The sequence below is a fragment of the Nicotiana tabacum genome, chromosome 8, assembly GCF_000715075.1.
Source record: "Nicotiana tabacum cultivar K326 chromosome 8, ASM71507v2, whole genome shotgun sequence".
Classification (NCBI taxonomy): domain Eukaryota; kingdom Viridiplantae; phylum Streptophyta; class Magnoliopsida; order Solanales; family Solanaceae; genus Nicotiana; species Nicotiana tabacum.
The window spans coordinates 208,328,733-208,345,084 of NC_134087.1; the positions used below are offsets into that span (position 1 = coordinate 208,328,733).

The 16,352-nt window shown below is 34.9% G+C and overlaps 2 protein-coding genes across 2 annotated transcripts; one reads left to right on the forward strand and one right to left on the reverse strand.

Moving 5' to 3' along the window:
* Positions 1-2,114: 2,114 nt before the first annotated feature.
* Positions 2,115-7,597, reverse strand: LOC107786416 (polygalacturonase QRT2-like). The gene is made up of 10 exons (XM_075220818.1): positions 7,520-7,597; positions 6,792-6,926; positions 6,536-6,673; positions 5,559-5,729; positions 5,001-5,027; positions 4,613-4,820; positions 4,448-4,529; positions 3,450-3,558; positions 3,007-3,123; positions 2,115-2,821 (listed from the first exon to the last, which is right to left on the reverse strand). The coding sequence occupies exons 1-10, from the start codon at positions 7,595-7,597 to the stop codon at positions 2,582-2,584; spliced, it is 1,305 nt and encodes a 434-aa protein (XP_075076919.1). The 3' UTR covers positions 2,115-2,581.
* A 3,312-nt stretch (positions 7,598-10,909) lies between these two features.
* Positions 10,910-13,836, forward strand: LOC107786417 (uncharacterized). Its single transcript, XM_016607884.2, has 2 exons — positions 10,910-11,663; positions 12,987-13,836. Exons 1-2 carry the CDS (start codon positions 11,055-11,057, stop codon positions 13,344-13,346), a joined length of 969 nt encoding a protein of 322 aa, XP_016463370.1. The 5' UTR covers positions 10,910-11,054; the 3' UTR covers positions 13,347-13,836.
* Positions 13,837-16,352: the final 2,516 nt, after the last annotated feature.

Consider the following 16,352-nt stretch of genomic DNA (forward strand, 5'->3'; position numbering starts at 1 on the left):
ACTACTTTTTAGAAAAATAAAACCAATGTCCAAGTAGTATCAAAACCCTGCCGAAATTTTGAAAAGAAAAATGAAAATGTTGGGCGAAAGGAGTCTTGTTTACAAGTTTAGTTTATGTTGGGCGAACTACGCCGGTTTGATTCTCACAGGACGTGAGATACGTAGGCAACCTTCGTCGGGTCCAACCTCCCATTTTTGTAAAAAATTAATAAATAATAAAAATGTCAAAATTTTCATTTTTCTGTCATAGAGTCGGGTGATGTTGTTTACCTCAAAAATAGCTGAATGTTTCCAAAAGGAACTCCGGAAGGCTGCCTTTGTATAAACGGCCACTTCTGTATGCTTCAGCAGTAGGAAGTTTGATGTATGCTATGGTTTGTACTAGACCTGACATAGCCCATGCAGTTGGAGTTGTCAGTATATACATGTCAGATCCAGGAAAGAAGCATTGGGAAGGTGTAAAATGGATATTGCGATATCTCAAAGGCACTTCAGGTATGGCACTTTGTTTTAAAAAGAGCAATATTATCTTACAAGGTTTTGCTGATGCAAATTTAGGTGGAGATCTGGATAGTCGAAAAAGTACCACGGGCTATGTGTTCACCTTGGGTGGTACTGCTGTTAGTTGGATGTCCAGACTTCAGAAAAGTGTTGCTCTATCTACCACTGAAGCAGAGTACATGGCAATCTCAGAAGCTGGAAAAGAGATGATTTGGCTCAAGAATTTTCTTAAAGAGCTAGGTAAAGAGCATGACAATTGTGAGCTTTTCAGCGATAGCCAGAGTGCAATTCATCTTGCCAAGAATCCAGTGTTTCATGCAAGATCGAAGCATATCCAGTTGAGGTATCATCATATCCGAGAGTTGATAAATGAAGGAACTTTTTCCCTACAGAAGATACCAGGATCAAAGAACCCGTCAGACATGTTGACCAAAGTTGTCGGTGTTGACAAACTGAGGATGTGCACTGCCTCAGTTAGCCTTCAAGACTGATAGAGTGAAGGCGCCACCAGAGAATAGCAAATCTTTCTTTATTTTCTTTCTTGATGTAACATAGGTTTGAGGGAGAGATTGATAGGACCAAACCTGTTGTTGTATGTGAAAGTAGACAAAACAAAAGAAAGAAAAATCAAAAAGAGATGAAAATATGATGTAAGCGCTTACATCGACATTCTTGTGATGTAAACGCTTACCTCAGCATTCTTATGATGTAAGCGCTTACATCGGCATTCTTATGATGTAAGCGCTTACCTCGGCAGGACATTCAAATGCTTATAAATAGGGGTCTACATTTTCATTTGTGGATCATCCCAAAACTTCTTCTTTCTCTCTTCAATTAATAAAGAACTATTCTTTGTGTGGCCGTGGAGTAGGCAAAAATTGCCGAACCACGTAAATCTTGTCTTGTCTTGTCTTGTGCAATTTATTGTTTCTCTCCTAAATATCTTTTTCCTTCTATTATCTTGACACGCTTACTCAACAATAACCACCCTTGCTCTAATTGATATTAGGTGGTGTGCAGAATCTGTTGGGAATTCCGCCAAACAAATTCTAGAGGATATTCTAAAGAACTATGCAAGTTTTGTTGAGGTCAATATCCATGAGCCTCAGTAAGACATCTTCTTCCTTGATTTACTTCTTATAATTGTTGCTTGTGTTTGTATTTTTGTGTCCAAATTATAAATGCTAAGGCTTGTTTGGTCAAGAGTATAGTAAACAGATAGTCTTACGTTAGATTCATAGGTTAATAATCCTCTTAAATGTCCATGATCTTAGTTTGCTGCTCTAGTAGCAATGCTTTCATTAGCGGGCATGTCCAGTAAGAATTTAGTTCTGCGCACTGTTGTATATTTTGTTATATCGTTGTGTAAAATTGATCTACAATAACATATAACTCTTCATAGTAAGCTCGATATAGTAACCTAGATAATAGAGTAATAACCTGCTTTAATAAGTTAAATTGCACTGATAGAGTGAAAATCGTCTTCTATAAGTTAAATCCATCGAATAATAACGCGTAACATGTTATACCTGCATGTTCATTCTTGCTATAATTTTCTCATGTTTCTTAATTTTGAGAAATCTAACATTTCATTTTTCATCCTTTGTGGAGGTTTCTTTTTTTTGCAGAAACATGCGACAAGGACCAAGCGGTTGAGCAGCAAGAACTTCAGCATATTCAACAGGACATTGAAGATAACTATGCAAGTTCTGTTGAGGCCCATATCACATAGGTTGGAATTGGATTTTTGTTCAGTCTTTCTGAATGTTGATAGGTCATAAGAGAAACTAGACCTGTATAAACAAGTAAGGAAAATGCCTCCATATGAAATTGTCCTGCCCCATTTCTTTTAAAAAAATGTTAAAAGAAATAGTTTAGAGAACTCAGCAAGTCTCATTTTCATCCAATATCAACTACGGTACATAAACCTTAAAATCAAAAGATAAAAGCCAAAACAAAACTGACAAGTTTGTTTCATTTTGCATGTTTTTTCCTTTCCTTTTCTAGTTATGCACACAACAAAGAATTGTTGGTGTTAGCACTATCAAGTAAGTGTTGAGAAAAAGTAAAAATCTCAATATTATGAGATACAAGGACCAGGTTCAATACTATATTCTTGGCCATATGCATTCCTACAATAAGCAGTGACTTCCCTTCCTTGTGTCGTTGTTCCTGGTGTCGCTGATGTTAGTTGTATTAGTTGCATTGTTATATCAGTACATGGCACTGACATACTGCAGTTCAAATTTATTGCGATATCTGTGCTCGATGTTCCAAATATATTCTGGTAAATAACATTGCTAATTTGCACTCCAGTTACCTATCATGAAAAGGGTAACAAATATTTATTTGTACTCGGTGTTATACACAAAATCAAGAAATTTAAACTTAACAGAAAAAAGTGTGTGAAAGGCATCTGTTGTGCATTCATAGGTTTGGTGTGAACATTTAGACAAGTTTTTATTAAGCTGAATATGCATTTAAATCAATGTTAACTTGTATTACCATTTCCTTACAAGCTCCTCGAACGTCGCAGTAATTCTGGTCAATTATAATGGGATTCTTGACTGAGTTAAATTCAAGATTCTCAAATATGACATCTCGTACATATCCTCTGCCAACCTATTCACAAGAAGTTAATAGTAAGCGGCGGGTGGATTTCATATACTATGGGATCAATTGAAACCATTATTTTCGAAATGGAGCATAGATATATACTGAAAAACTACTAAAAGTTCAACAAATACTAAATTATGAACCCGTAATCTCAAAAGTACATATGAGTTTGAAGCTAAGACCTTGAACATTGAGTCCATTGAGTTAAAATCTTTAATCTGCCTTTCGTTTTGACCAGCGTGTTTAGTAAGAGTAAATTCATGTTTGAAGTTTCAATAGTGTTGTGCCATTTTAAGTTAAGTTTTTTCAATGGCTAAGTCTGCTATGGATACCTGCCATGTCTTGATACGAGCTCCATTTGTAGTTCCATAGAAGAAAGCATTGCTCACATGAATGTTTTCAACTTGAGCAAAATTACCACCTTTCCCTAAGCTTCCAATACTGAATACAAGCAAAATATAAAGATTCATCATCAGTATTAGGAAGTTAAAATCGATTAACTTAGCAAATTATCCTTATCTGCTTAATCCAAACAAACATTACATGCTGAAACCCTCTTAGGAACTCTTAGTCTTTTGTCACTTTTTTGGCATCATAGAATAGTTCATTGTTTCATATTCTCTGTTGCTATTTTCGATTTAGTTTTTTAATTATTTGTCTTGTCATTACTTGCTATCAGGGTTTTTCTCACCTTCTTTAGCCGAGGGTCTATCAGAAACAATCTTTCTGTCCTCCTAGGGTAGGGGTAAGAATGCGTACATCCTACCCTTCCCAGATCTCACTTGTGGGATTATACTGGGTTGTTGTGGTTGTTATTTTTGAGTATAGTTCATTGTTATTAGAAGATAACCTCACCACCAAGGGATGTTGTGGGATGGTTGGGATCCCTCCGCTCTTAGCCAGGGGCTCGAACTCGAGCCCCAAGGATGGAGAACTTCTTTGTAGGGAGTACTTAGCTCCCTTAGTTGGCCTATCCTGCAGATATCTAGATTAGTTAGGCCAGTGGGTTGCAGAAACCGGATACAACAACAACCCAGTATAATCCCACTTAGTGGGGTCTGGGGAGGGTAGTGTGTACGCAGACCTTACCCCTACCCTGGGGGAGAGAGGCTGTTTCCAAATAGATCCCCGGTATCCTTCCCTCCGAGAACTTCCCACCTTGCTCTTTGGGAGACTCGAACTCACAACCTCTTAGTTGGAAGTGGAGGTTGCTTACCATCAGAGTTAAAACGAATAAAAAGAAAGATCCTAACATGGTTTTTGTGGCTGCAAGGGGATAAAAAATACTGTTGACTTTTATGCTACTGCAAAACACTGATGAGGAGACAACCTTATACCATGACCTGGTCCACATTGAATGTTGTATATTTGTACATTAGAAGAGTAATCTCCAATTGAAATACAATCATCCCCTGTTAATCACAAAGCTAAAACAAGTCAATACATGAGAAATAATTAAAGTATAACACACAACATTTGACAAAGTTAAGAATACCAGTGCTGATTTTAGAATTGGTAATGGCCACATATTGAGAAGACTGAATGTGAATTCCATCAGTATTTGGACTATTTCCTGGAGATTCAATCAATACACTATCCACTTTGAATCCATTGCATCTCTCTATAAGTATATGAGTTTGAGCACTGTTGCCAAAGTAAATGTTACTGATGGAACTCTGACTGCAAAAAATGAACTTCAAGGCCTGTGGAATTTTCACAAAATTAAGAAGTGAAAAACTGAAGTATGCATGCTATTTTTTAACAATTTTCTTTGCCTTCTATTTAAATCATGGCCTACTTGAACTTATTAACATACTTAACGCGTGTTTTGTATAACAGAAGTCATTTTCGAGGAAAATGTTTTTTCATGAGGAAGTACTTACAGTAGGAGCTAATCTTGTGCATCCTTCCTGAAAAGTAAAGAATAAATAAGAGTTAATCCATGTCGAAGATAAGGACCATTACTAACAGTAACAACAACAACAAACCCAGTGATATCCCATAGTAGGGTCTGGCGAGGGTGGTGTATACGCAGTGGCGAAGGTACATAGAGTTAAGGGTGATCAATTGACCACCCTTCGTCGAAAAATTACACTGTATATATAGGTAAAATATTAGATTTTAATGGTATATAACATATATTGAATACCCTTTATCTGAATTTTTTTTACTTATATCAAGTTTGAACACCCTAAATGAAATTTCTGGCTTCGCCACTGTGTATACGCAGTTCTTACTCCTACCTGGAGAAAGTAAGAGAGGTTGTTTTCGGCAGACCCTCGGACCATTACTAATAGTAACGGTGGAATTAGAACTAAAGATAGTTCAGAAACAACAAACATTAAGTGATTTCTTTCCATCCAGCGTTGGTGCAAAAAATGATTCGTGAAACACTGTTATCGATAAAAAGATGTTAGCTTATCTGGTATCTTGTGACATACCATGTCAGGGTGGTATCTACATGATTGATCCCACCATCCTTGTCCCTGCCCATCAATGGTTCCTGAGCCATCGACTATTAGACCGCTAACATTTCTGAAAGCCAGCCACTGACTCGCATCCTCCCCGGTCCATATAGCAGGTGAGCTTGGTGCAACGAGTCTACCTGATATCTACAGAAGAGTCATAAAAATTCACATATTTCACTGTAAGCTTGAGTTCTGCAAATAGCTACGATTTAACTTATATATACTGACAGTGTAAAGAATCACACAATCTTGTTACTTAAAAGATAACTACAGATAACCAAAATAAGTGGAACTAGTTACTAAAAACTAAGGCATACAACCTCCTACAACAAGCTAAATTATGCAGATAATGTTTATAAAAAATCGTCACTGTATATAAGTTAAGTTCTATTTGTAAATTTAAATAGCAGGCTGTAGCCTAATTTATTCAGGTAACTAGTCGATTATTATTTATGTGGAAGGGGAGCCTTGGAGCAACGTCACATAGTAGTGGATGTAGCACTAAGACACCGGGTTCATCTGAACCCAGTACTTTAATTTCGACGCAGGGCATAAATTTATGTATAAAAATCCAATAAAATTGGCTCTGAACCCATAATTTTAAGGTTGAACCCATATAACTTAAACCCTAAAGTCGCCTCTGATGGCGAAGTTGTCTCTGTGTGACCTACATAAGTCGCAAGTTCGAGTCGTGAAAGCAGTCACTAATGCTTACATTAGGTTACGCAGTTTACATCACACACCTAGGGATGCAGCCCTTCTCCGGACCCTTCATGCGGGATATTTTGTACACCAGACTGCACTTTTTAATCGATTATTATGTTGAGTTACATGTAGTTATCTTTCAAGTGAGCTGATAATATAAAAGAAATATTCTACATCATGTATACATTGTGTATGGAGAGAAGTTAAATTCTTCTGAATATTAAAGAGTAGTTATGTTTCCATACCACAAAATAGATGTTTTCAGAATTGCAGGGACCTCTGAATGTGAGAGGACTAAGTAAAAATATCATATTTGGAGGAATAATCACTTCAGGAGATCCACCAGCTGATGAACATGCATCATTCCAAGCATTAAGAAATGCCTGAAAAAGAAAACAATTCCTTAATTCTTGATTTCAAGAGCAACAAAAAACATACTCCTATTTGATAATAAATAATTAGTGGAAAATAAAGGAAGAACAAAAATATAATAATACTTACTTGAGAATCATCTGTAATACCATCAGCAGCAGCTCCATAATCCAAGACATTAAAACTTCCTGCATATCCAATTATACTTGCATAGGATATTCCTGAATTTCTCAAGCCAAGAATGAACAAGATAACCAAAGTTTTCTACAAAGAAAAAAAAAAGGAGATCAAGAAAGTTAAAAAAAAAAAATTAATTTGGCAATGTTTATATAACTAGTTAAACAGCTCAAGAAAAACCAATATATTAGAATTATTGTCATATTAATTAATCTAAATGGTTATGTAATAACAGAGAGATAAAATGAATATATATATATATATAGGAGGAATAATGAGCTTCAAGATTCAAGAATCCTTACCATGGTATATGAAGAGTTAGAGGAACACATTGAAAACTGATGATAATTATCTGTGCCATAACCAAACAATTAATATCATTACATGAGTTCTTGAAAATAGAAAAAGAAAAGTAATTGCATTTCTCAAAATTGTGCTAATGAAGACAATCTTGAAACATAAGCTTCTTAAGCCTATTTAGACTTCATTAAATACTTCAACAATGTAAAGTCATAGCAGGCCATCACCATTTTCAAAATTTCAAATAAAAAAGAAGAAAAGAATATTCAATATAATGAAGAATTAAATATGTAAAATGGAAAAAAAATGAGTGAAATATATATATATATATATATATATATATATATATATATGAAACTTTAATTTTGGATAATTAGTACTTCCTTTACATTTTTCTCCAAGTTATTATCTTTAGAGTGTAGAAGTAGGAGAGTCTTATAAATGAGGAAATTTGCCATTGTGGGAAAAGATTGAAAAGAAAGCAACATAACATTTTACAAATTTGGAACAGTTTAAGATAAGAATGTATGTCAGAAATGGAGTGCAAATTAAGTTTGATTCATGAGGAGAACAGTTGTAGAATTTTGCCAATAAAAGCATGCAAAGCCAACACTTTATTTATTGTTTATGTTATCATAATAAAAGAAAGAATATTTATTAGTTGAAAGAATATGCATCCACCATTTTTTCTTGTTTTAGTTTTGACAATTCTGAGCATTATATACTCTCGCATTCCAATTTATACGAATCTGTTTGATTGGGCACGAAGTTTAAGAAAAAATAAAGACTTTGAATTTATGGTCCTAACCAAGTCAAAAAGGATTCCAGAGTATTTGTGTAGTTATAAAAGTTTCTCATTAAGGATAGAATTAGAAGTTTAAGCTAAATTATTTCCAAATTTAGAAATGAGTCATTCTTTTTGGAACAGACCAAAAAGGAAGTAGATTCACAGGGAGTATATGGCTTTTTATGGAAGTGAACTAACATGTCACTTAAACTAAAATAAATTGAGATTTATATTAACAATTATAAGTAAATGATGACCCAAATGATTTTTTTCTTAGAATAATATTAGTGATTTTGTAAAAAAATAACGAATGTATGATACAATAGAAAAAAGAGTTTTCCTATTAATAAAGTCAAAATTCCGGTGTTTCCTCTGTATATAGATAAATATATATTTCAGAAATCACTCTCTCAATTCAGACTTGTAACATTTAATTCTGAATCCGTCACACATTGAAATCATCTAAAGATATGTTAATGTTGACTAATTAATTAAGTTAACTAATTAAACAAAAATAAGCACGTAGTTACTAAAATAGACGAGAGATGCAAAAAGACCAAACTATGTATAATTTTTTCTTTGTTTTCCAAACTATGTGTAATTTTTTTTTCCTTTTTTTTGTATTATTTTCTGTACTTTATTGTTACTGCATTTTGTGATTGAGGTCTGATTGGACGTTCAGGAGGTAGTATTTTTTTATGGCTTGGACTTATATGCCAAGCAATTGTTGCTTCAAAGGTTTAAAAAGCTTTCCCACTACTATTATTATTATTATTATTATTATTGTTATTATTATTATTATTATTATTTTATTAAATTCCTCTTATCCACTTTCTAATTTCGTCAATTTTAAATAGTCACTTTCCCTTTTTGGTCTTGTCTCCACGTGACTGATCCATAACGAGTTTCAAAATTTCTTGATTATGGGCTAATACTACTGTGGGGTGAATTTCTGGAGTAATTGGGTAGAAATGACACAAGGTAGCTACTTTAAAGGATTGTTATTTAGAAATTAGTCAGTACGTCTCGAATTTTAATTTTTCGGGTTAAAAATGTCCTTAAGTTAAAAAATTTAGTTTAAAATTTTAGAACAAAATAAACACAGACTAATCTCTAAATAGCATCTTTAAAAGTAATTATTTGTACACTTGCCATAGTAATTGGACTACTGGCCCAAATAGCTTTGAGAGAGGTCAGTCTTGATGGTCCAGTGCGCTTTTTATCTTAGAAATGACACCAAGTAACCACTTTTAAATGCAAAAAATTGCTCGGGCACCCTATTTGGTCACTCCCATTTAACCTATACCTACTTTTTTTTTAAAATTTAACTTGTACCCATTGTTTAAACAACTTCAGACTTCTTTCTCCTCCTCCTTCGTTTTCTGAATGCCGAAGATTGAGATATTGTTATGTGTTCTAACCTAACTTATATTTGCTATTTTAGCTCTTTACAGGTAGGAATTAGCTTTTGGACCATCCAGTTCGGAAATTCTAATTTTAATTGCTACTAAAACATGAAAGCACGACTTGATTCCCTATGCATTAGGTGAAGATGTTACTTTTACTAATGGTCTTGTTTTATAGGAGTATTGCTTTTCAAATTTCCTGATAATTCCATTATAGCAACTGGATCTTAATGACAACTTGTCATTGTTGTTTTAGAACTTCGGCTCTAAAAATACTGAAGTACATCAAATAAAAATAAATATTTTAGCTCCTAGAATGCTGAAGTTCAGCAAATACAAAACAAACTTCAGCCCCGAAGTTCATCACAAACATAACAAAGCTTCAGCTAAAACATGCTGAAGTTCAGCAAATATAAAACAAAACTTCAGCTAAAACATGCTGAAGTTCAGCAAATAGAGAATAAAACTTCAGCTACTAGAATGCTTAAGTTCAGCAATTACAAACAAAAACTTCAGTCAACACTTGGTTCAGCAATTTTTGCTACTTCAGGCTCGTCTACTAGAATGCTGAAGTTTGCGTGATTGCATTTGCTACTTTAGGCACGTATGCTTGAAGTTACGCGAAAAGTGGGTACGCTTGCAATTTTATTTTTTTTGCAAAGAGGGTATAAGTTAAAACGTGACCCAAAAAGCGAGTAAGATGCAAATGCCCCTTTTAAAATGTTGTTATTTAGGTATTAATCAATGTGTCCTAAATTTTAATTTTTCAGTTTTATTTTTTCTTTAAATTGTCCAGAAATTAATTTTTTTATTTAAATTTTCAGGACAAAATAAGTACCGATTAAACTCTAAATGGTAGTCCTAAGAATGGCTATTTCTCCACTTCCCCCGCTTTTATTCAAGCTCTCGAAATTCGTGCAAAGTGCAACAATAGTCATTTTATGCCTGCTATTTAAAATATATCTACAATTTATAATGTATTTAAATAGTAGCCTATTCACCCAAACTTCAAGACTAAGTATCCTGAAATTCAGGCCATAGTGTCTTGAATTTTTGAGTTGCTAATTCGAAATTCAGGACTAAGTGTCCTAAATTTCTAAATTACTAATTTAAAATTCAGGGCATAAGATTCGAATTTCTGGACACAATTTTCGAACTTTAGGACACGATGTCCTGAATTTTGAACCCTGAGGGTTAAACTCTAGGACGTCGTGTCCTGAAGTTTAAGCGAAATTGACTAATCTTTAAAAATATTTTGTAAACTATGAATATATTTTAAACATTATGCTTAAAAGGGACAATTTGGTGTCATTTCCAGTCGAAATTATAGTCCAAAGTCCAAAACATGCCATTAACAATATAGCAACAATAATAACATAAATTTTTGAAAAATTAGCAACATAACCTAATCACAAGAGAGATAAGAAGTATATTATAGTAGTAGCTCTTTTTTTAAATATAAAAGTTGTTAACCATGTAGTTACTTTAAATTTCTAAAATTTACATTTAACTAAATATTTAACATTTTTCAATTATTAAAAAAGTAGTCGCGTTAAATCTATACCTCACACCAAAAGAAAAATAGAAAAAACCCAACACCCTCCTCTTCTTCTACACTGTTCAAAGTTCCAATCAAAAAAAAAAAAAAAAAATACACTTCACATCAAGATCCAATCTTTACACTTCAAAACTTGTTTTGAATTTTTTTTCTCCATTTCTTCAATGGCAAATTCTTGGAGAAGAAACCAACAAATCAAGATTTTCACACCCAAAAATCTCCTTCTCTTCATCTCTACTTCACTTCTCCTTCTCATTTTCCTTTACCTCACATCACAAACTCAACAATCCCAAAATCCAAAAAAACCCTTAAAATCCCTTAAAAATCCAATCTTTAATAACCCTTTAATAAAACCTTTTGATTGTTACAATTCACCTCAAGCTTACCCTGTAATAGCTAGTATAGTTGAAGGTATTAAATACCCATTTCTTTTTTCACTTTCAGATTTTGGGAATTTACCAGAAAAACCCCATAAGAATATTCAAAGGGTACTTAAAGGGAAGCCATTTAGGAAGCCTGATATATCTGGGACTGTACAGGAATTATTGGAAAAGATGAAGGGTAAAAAGGGTATTTTTGTTGATGTTGGAGCTAATGTAGGAATGGCTAGTTTTGCTGCTGCTGTTATGGGGTTTAAAGTTTTGGCATTTGAACCTGTTTTTGAGAATTTGCAAAGGATTTGTGAAGGTGTTTATTTTAATAGAGTCGGTGAGTTAGTTGAAGTTTATGAAGCTGCTGCCTCAGATCATATTGGAAATATTACCTTTCATAAGGTATTTTTATAATTTAATTTGGTTTTTATGAGTATTTAGGATTTTGTTAATTGTATTGTTTTATATAATATTGGTCTGAGATGAGTTTAAGTGGAGAACGTGGTAAGTGAGGATTCATATAGACGATCAACTTGTTTGGGACTGAGGCATAGTTATTCTTATGTAGTTTCCTTAATTATTAGCTAAGTCATGTACTTTTGATTAATTGTATATCACTTGTTTTTGGTTTTTTATTTTGGTAATGATGATGATATGGGTTGAGCTTAAAAAAAAGAAATGAGGATCAATGTCGTCGACCCCAACTTGTTTGGAACTAAGGTGTGGTTGTCGATGTTGTTCTTTTACTGGTTTCTGGTTTTGTTTAGCAGTTATTGTGTCTAGCTTGATTATTGCTGTGAAATTTGGTAGTGTAACTAATTTTGCTAAATACCATTCCTGTTCCTCGGACATAATGTAGTTAAAGAACTGGGCTTTACCATTAACATTGACCAATTGACTGATCTGAATTGATTCGATTATGAAATCATGAATAGTCATCCTTTGATTGTATTTCTTTTATCATGTGGAGCTATGTGAGGTAAAAATCTGAATGCACAATTTTGAATGAGAGAATTAAATGATATTTGATCTTAGCCAAATGGCCGAGAAAGATATGAGAGAACTAAATGACAATCTCATTAGGTTTTTATTTTGGGAGCTGGTTCATGGTCCTCGACGATTGCCTTTAGGGATTACATTGATTTGAAGATGTACTATTGAAAAGTGAAACCTAGAGCTCTCGAGCACTGCCACTCTTTTATAGGAGTATGATGTTTAACCTTGTATTTCCTCTTCTTGAGAAATTCACTCTACTTCAATTATATCCGTGGTACCAGAGCTGTGCATCAGATTTTTTATTGACTGTAGCCAACTTATATAGACCACGATATATGTTTCTCTGTATGTTTATCCAAATCTGATGTTATAAGACCTCTCTTAGTTATATTAGCATGCAACTTCTCCTTTGTCGTCATTATATGGAATTGCACCTTCAAAACTTGGGCTAGATCGTAACCCAGTCTACATTGCTATATTGCTGGTGGCACATGCTCTCTTAATGACACGGTGCTTTGGGTTTAAACTTCTATAGTTTCTATCCAAACAATAAAAACAATGGTACTATTAGCTTTTGTAGTTGTTATTGACCTTTTAACATCTAAAAGGGAAAAAGAAAAAGAAACAAGAGGGGGGGACTGCCTATTGTTCAGCATTAATTATTATGCTATTTGTTGTTTTGTTAGCTACCCTACTGAAAGTTCTGCTTTTCATATATTTGTAATTTAGTTGGTTGGTAGGCTCGACAATAGTGCAGTCTCAGCTATTGGTGCCAAGTTGGCTTTTAAGTCAAATGAAGAGATTGAAGTTCAAGTAAAAACTATTCCTCTTGACGAAATTATCCAAGAAGAGCCTGTTCTACTGCTAAAGATAGATGTTCAAGGCTGGGAATATCATGTACTTAAGGGAGCGTCAAAATTATTATCGAGGAAGAAAGGCGAAGCACCTTACCTAATCTATGAGGAAGATGAGCGTTTGTTACAAGCCAGCAATAGCAGTGCCAAAGAGATCCGAGAGTTTCTCCACAGTGTGGGCTACAACCATTGCACTCAACACGGTACAGATGCGCACTGCACAAAAACAAATTGACAAGGTTACTCATTTTACAAACACTCTTCCGCTACAACTCTTGAAAAGTTCTGATACATCAATTTTAACGATCAACTATCATATTTTTTGGTGCGATAAGCTTAGAATGGTTGGAGGACTGAGGACCTGACGCGCCATTTGTTCAAAGTTGAGCTCTACTTTTTTCAGGTTTTGTGAAATGGCAACCTGATTTAGACCATGTTGAGAGGATTGTGACAAAACCAACTTTTGCCGGTAGGTTTGTGGTTGGATAAACAGATAGGAGAAGAGAAGGTAGGAATACAGTGGCAGGATGTTTTCTCACACTTTTTTGCTTGGTTACCCAATATGTAATGTGTGCACAGGCTCTTTATAGTAATACTTCTCTTGTAGAGGTTGTTGCTTTGATCTGTGTCTTTTGCTCCTTTTTTCTCTCTGTTTCCATTGGTGAACATGTTGATCATTAAGTACATCTAACTACAATTCTTTTTAATGACTTCAATTTAGTGTACGGATGATGTCATGCTTTGATATAACCCTTCCTTTTCTGATTATACTGAAGGGGAACTTGGCTTAACCGGTAAAGTTACTGCCATGTGACCAGGAAGTCACGGGTTCGAGTCGTGGAAACAGCCTCTTGCAAAAATTCTGGGTAAGGCTGCGTACAATAGACCCTTGTGGTCCGGCCCTTCCCCGGACCCCGCGCATAGCGGGAGCTTAGTGCACCGAGTTGCCCTTTCTGCTCATACTGTCTTCTTTGAAACTGTGTGAGTGATGCAAGTGTGTTGGTCAACACATTAATGGCCCTGAAAAAGGGTTGATTAGTGGTGTTTAATGATAAACCATCATTAATAGCATCTTTTCCAGGTTAGTACTTCTGTGTTTAATGAGGTCAAATTAGTTGTTAGGTGGAGTTCTCTTAAACACTTACTCCTTTTTTCCATCTGTTTTATGGCATTAAAGATAGCTTTACTTCTCTATTGTGAGTGGCTGTTTTCACATTGAGCTACATTCAGTCTGTAAAAGAGGAGGAAAGAGAAGTGTGGTTGAGGCTCTAATTGCTGAACTCCACTGCTCCGTAAAGCCTTAATTATTTTTTAATTTAGCAGCTCATTGGCTTATGGCAGCAAACTATGACACATTTTCTATCTCATTGTAAAGCACAGAGAAAATTACAGCGTCTGGGAAATCAGGGTGGTTCTGTTAGAAGGTAAGAACATGCATCCTCTCCTCATTATTAAGAACACACATACTTAGCCAAGGAATAGATTTATAGTAGCAATATATTCATTTGGTAGTGTAAAGCCAGGAATGGATTTTACAAGTTTCAAGGTAAAACTTCCATTGAAACAACTTGAGCTAGCTATGACACTCAATACTACCCCAGGTAACCATTTCCCAGAAACTTTTTTTTTTTTTTGGGGGGGGGGAGGGGGGGGGGTTAACATTGTTTGCGGTACTGCATGTTGTTACCGCTTTCTTTTCATCTTTCTGAGGATATATCGGGAACAACCTCTCTACCTTCAAGGTAGGGATAAGGTCTACATATACACTATCATCCCCAGAATTATACTGGGTTTTTTTTTGTTGTTATTGTTGTACACTGCAACAACTGGTGTAAGTTAACACCATAGGGACATACTAGTAGGGAGAGCGCCAACATAAAAAGTGAACCTAAATTCGTACTTCGGTGGGAGGGGAATTTGAAACCTCATGAGGATATATTGGGAACATCTCTACCTTCAAGGTAGGGGTAAGGTCTGCATACGCACTACCATCCGCAGAAACCCACTTGTGAGAATTATACTGGGTTTTTTTTTGTTGTTATTGTTGTACACTGCAACAACTGGTGTAAGTTAACACCATAGGGACATACTAGTAGGGAGAGCGCCAACATAAAAAGTGAACCTAAATTCGTACTTCGGTGGGAGGGGAATTTGAAACCTCATGATCTCAGCAGTGTTCCAGGCCACTGACAGTGATAAAGACACGAAAGTAAGGAGCATAGTCTGTCAAAATTGTGATGGAAATGGTAAGTGGATTGATGCATATTTTTTTGGATCTTGAATTCTTTCTCATTATTAACGATAAGGTTCAGTGAACTTCTCTCGACATCCTCATACTGTTTTGAGTCTCATTTGACTAATATTGCTTAATATTTTAATTTGCCTTTCTGTTTATTCAATGTTTACTGAATTGTGGCAATGTTTACTGAATTGTGGCAATGAAGATGATTGTAACCGAAGCAGTACTTTCGAGAGAAATTTTGTACTCCTAGATTTTAGTAAGAGAGCTATTATATCTTTTATCAATATAATGTTTGTGTTGGATTTTGTTTAATAACAAACGAAGGGTGAATGGAAAATGGTGGGAAAGAAATGGAGGGAAGTGAAATTTTGAATGAGTTCACTAATGCACTTTGTCCCTCATTGGTAGAAAGAAAGAAAGTCTTGGTGTTTATATAGAGAAACTCATCTTTTAGCTCTTAAAGAGCTAGTAAGAAGGCAAGCCTTGCGCCGTCGTCGCTCGGCTTCGGCTTGATTAATTTTTTTGGACAAAATTCTTTTCAAATATTTAATTAAAGAAAATTCAATCCGAAATAACCAATGACCCGCGACCCAGTCCGGTTCGGTCCGCTTTTCTTTCCCGGATTAATTTAAATTCGTTTTAAATTTCCCGCAAAAATTTCCAACAGTCATGACTGTTCTGAAAGGTTGCAAACCTCTTCAGATTGTCACACCTGTTCCAACAGCTATGACTGTTCTGAAAGGTTGCAAACCTCTTCAGAAACATCACCAAGTTGGCTATAAATAGACCTTCAAATCCCAGAATATTAACTTACGAAATTTTCTGAATCTTCTTCTTCTTCTGCACAAAATATTCCAGTGTGTTTTAGGACCATTGAGTGATTCGCCGATCACCAGAGTTTTAGGTACCGATACACTGGTGAGTTAAATCATTTTATCCTGGGAGGATATATTCCAAAACCTCGGGTACTTGAGGGGAATAATTTCCTTAAGGACACAC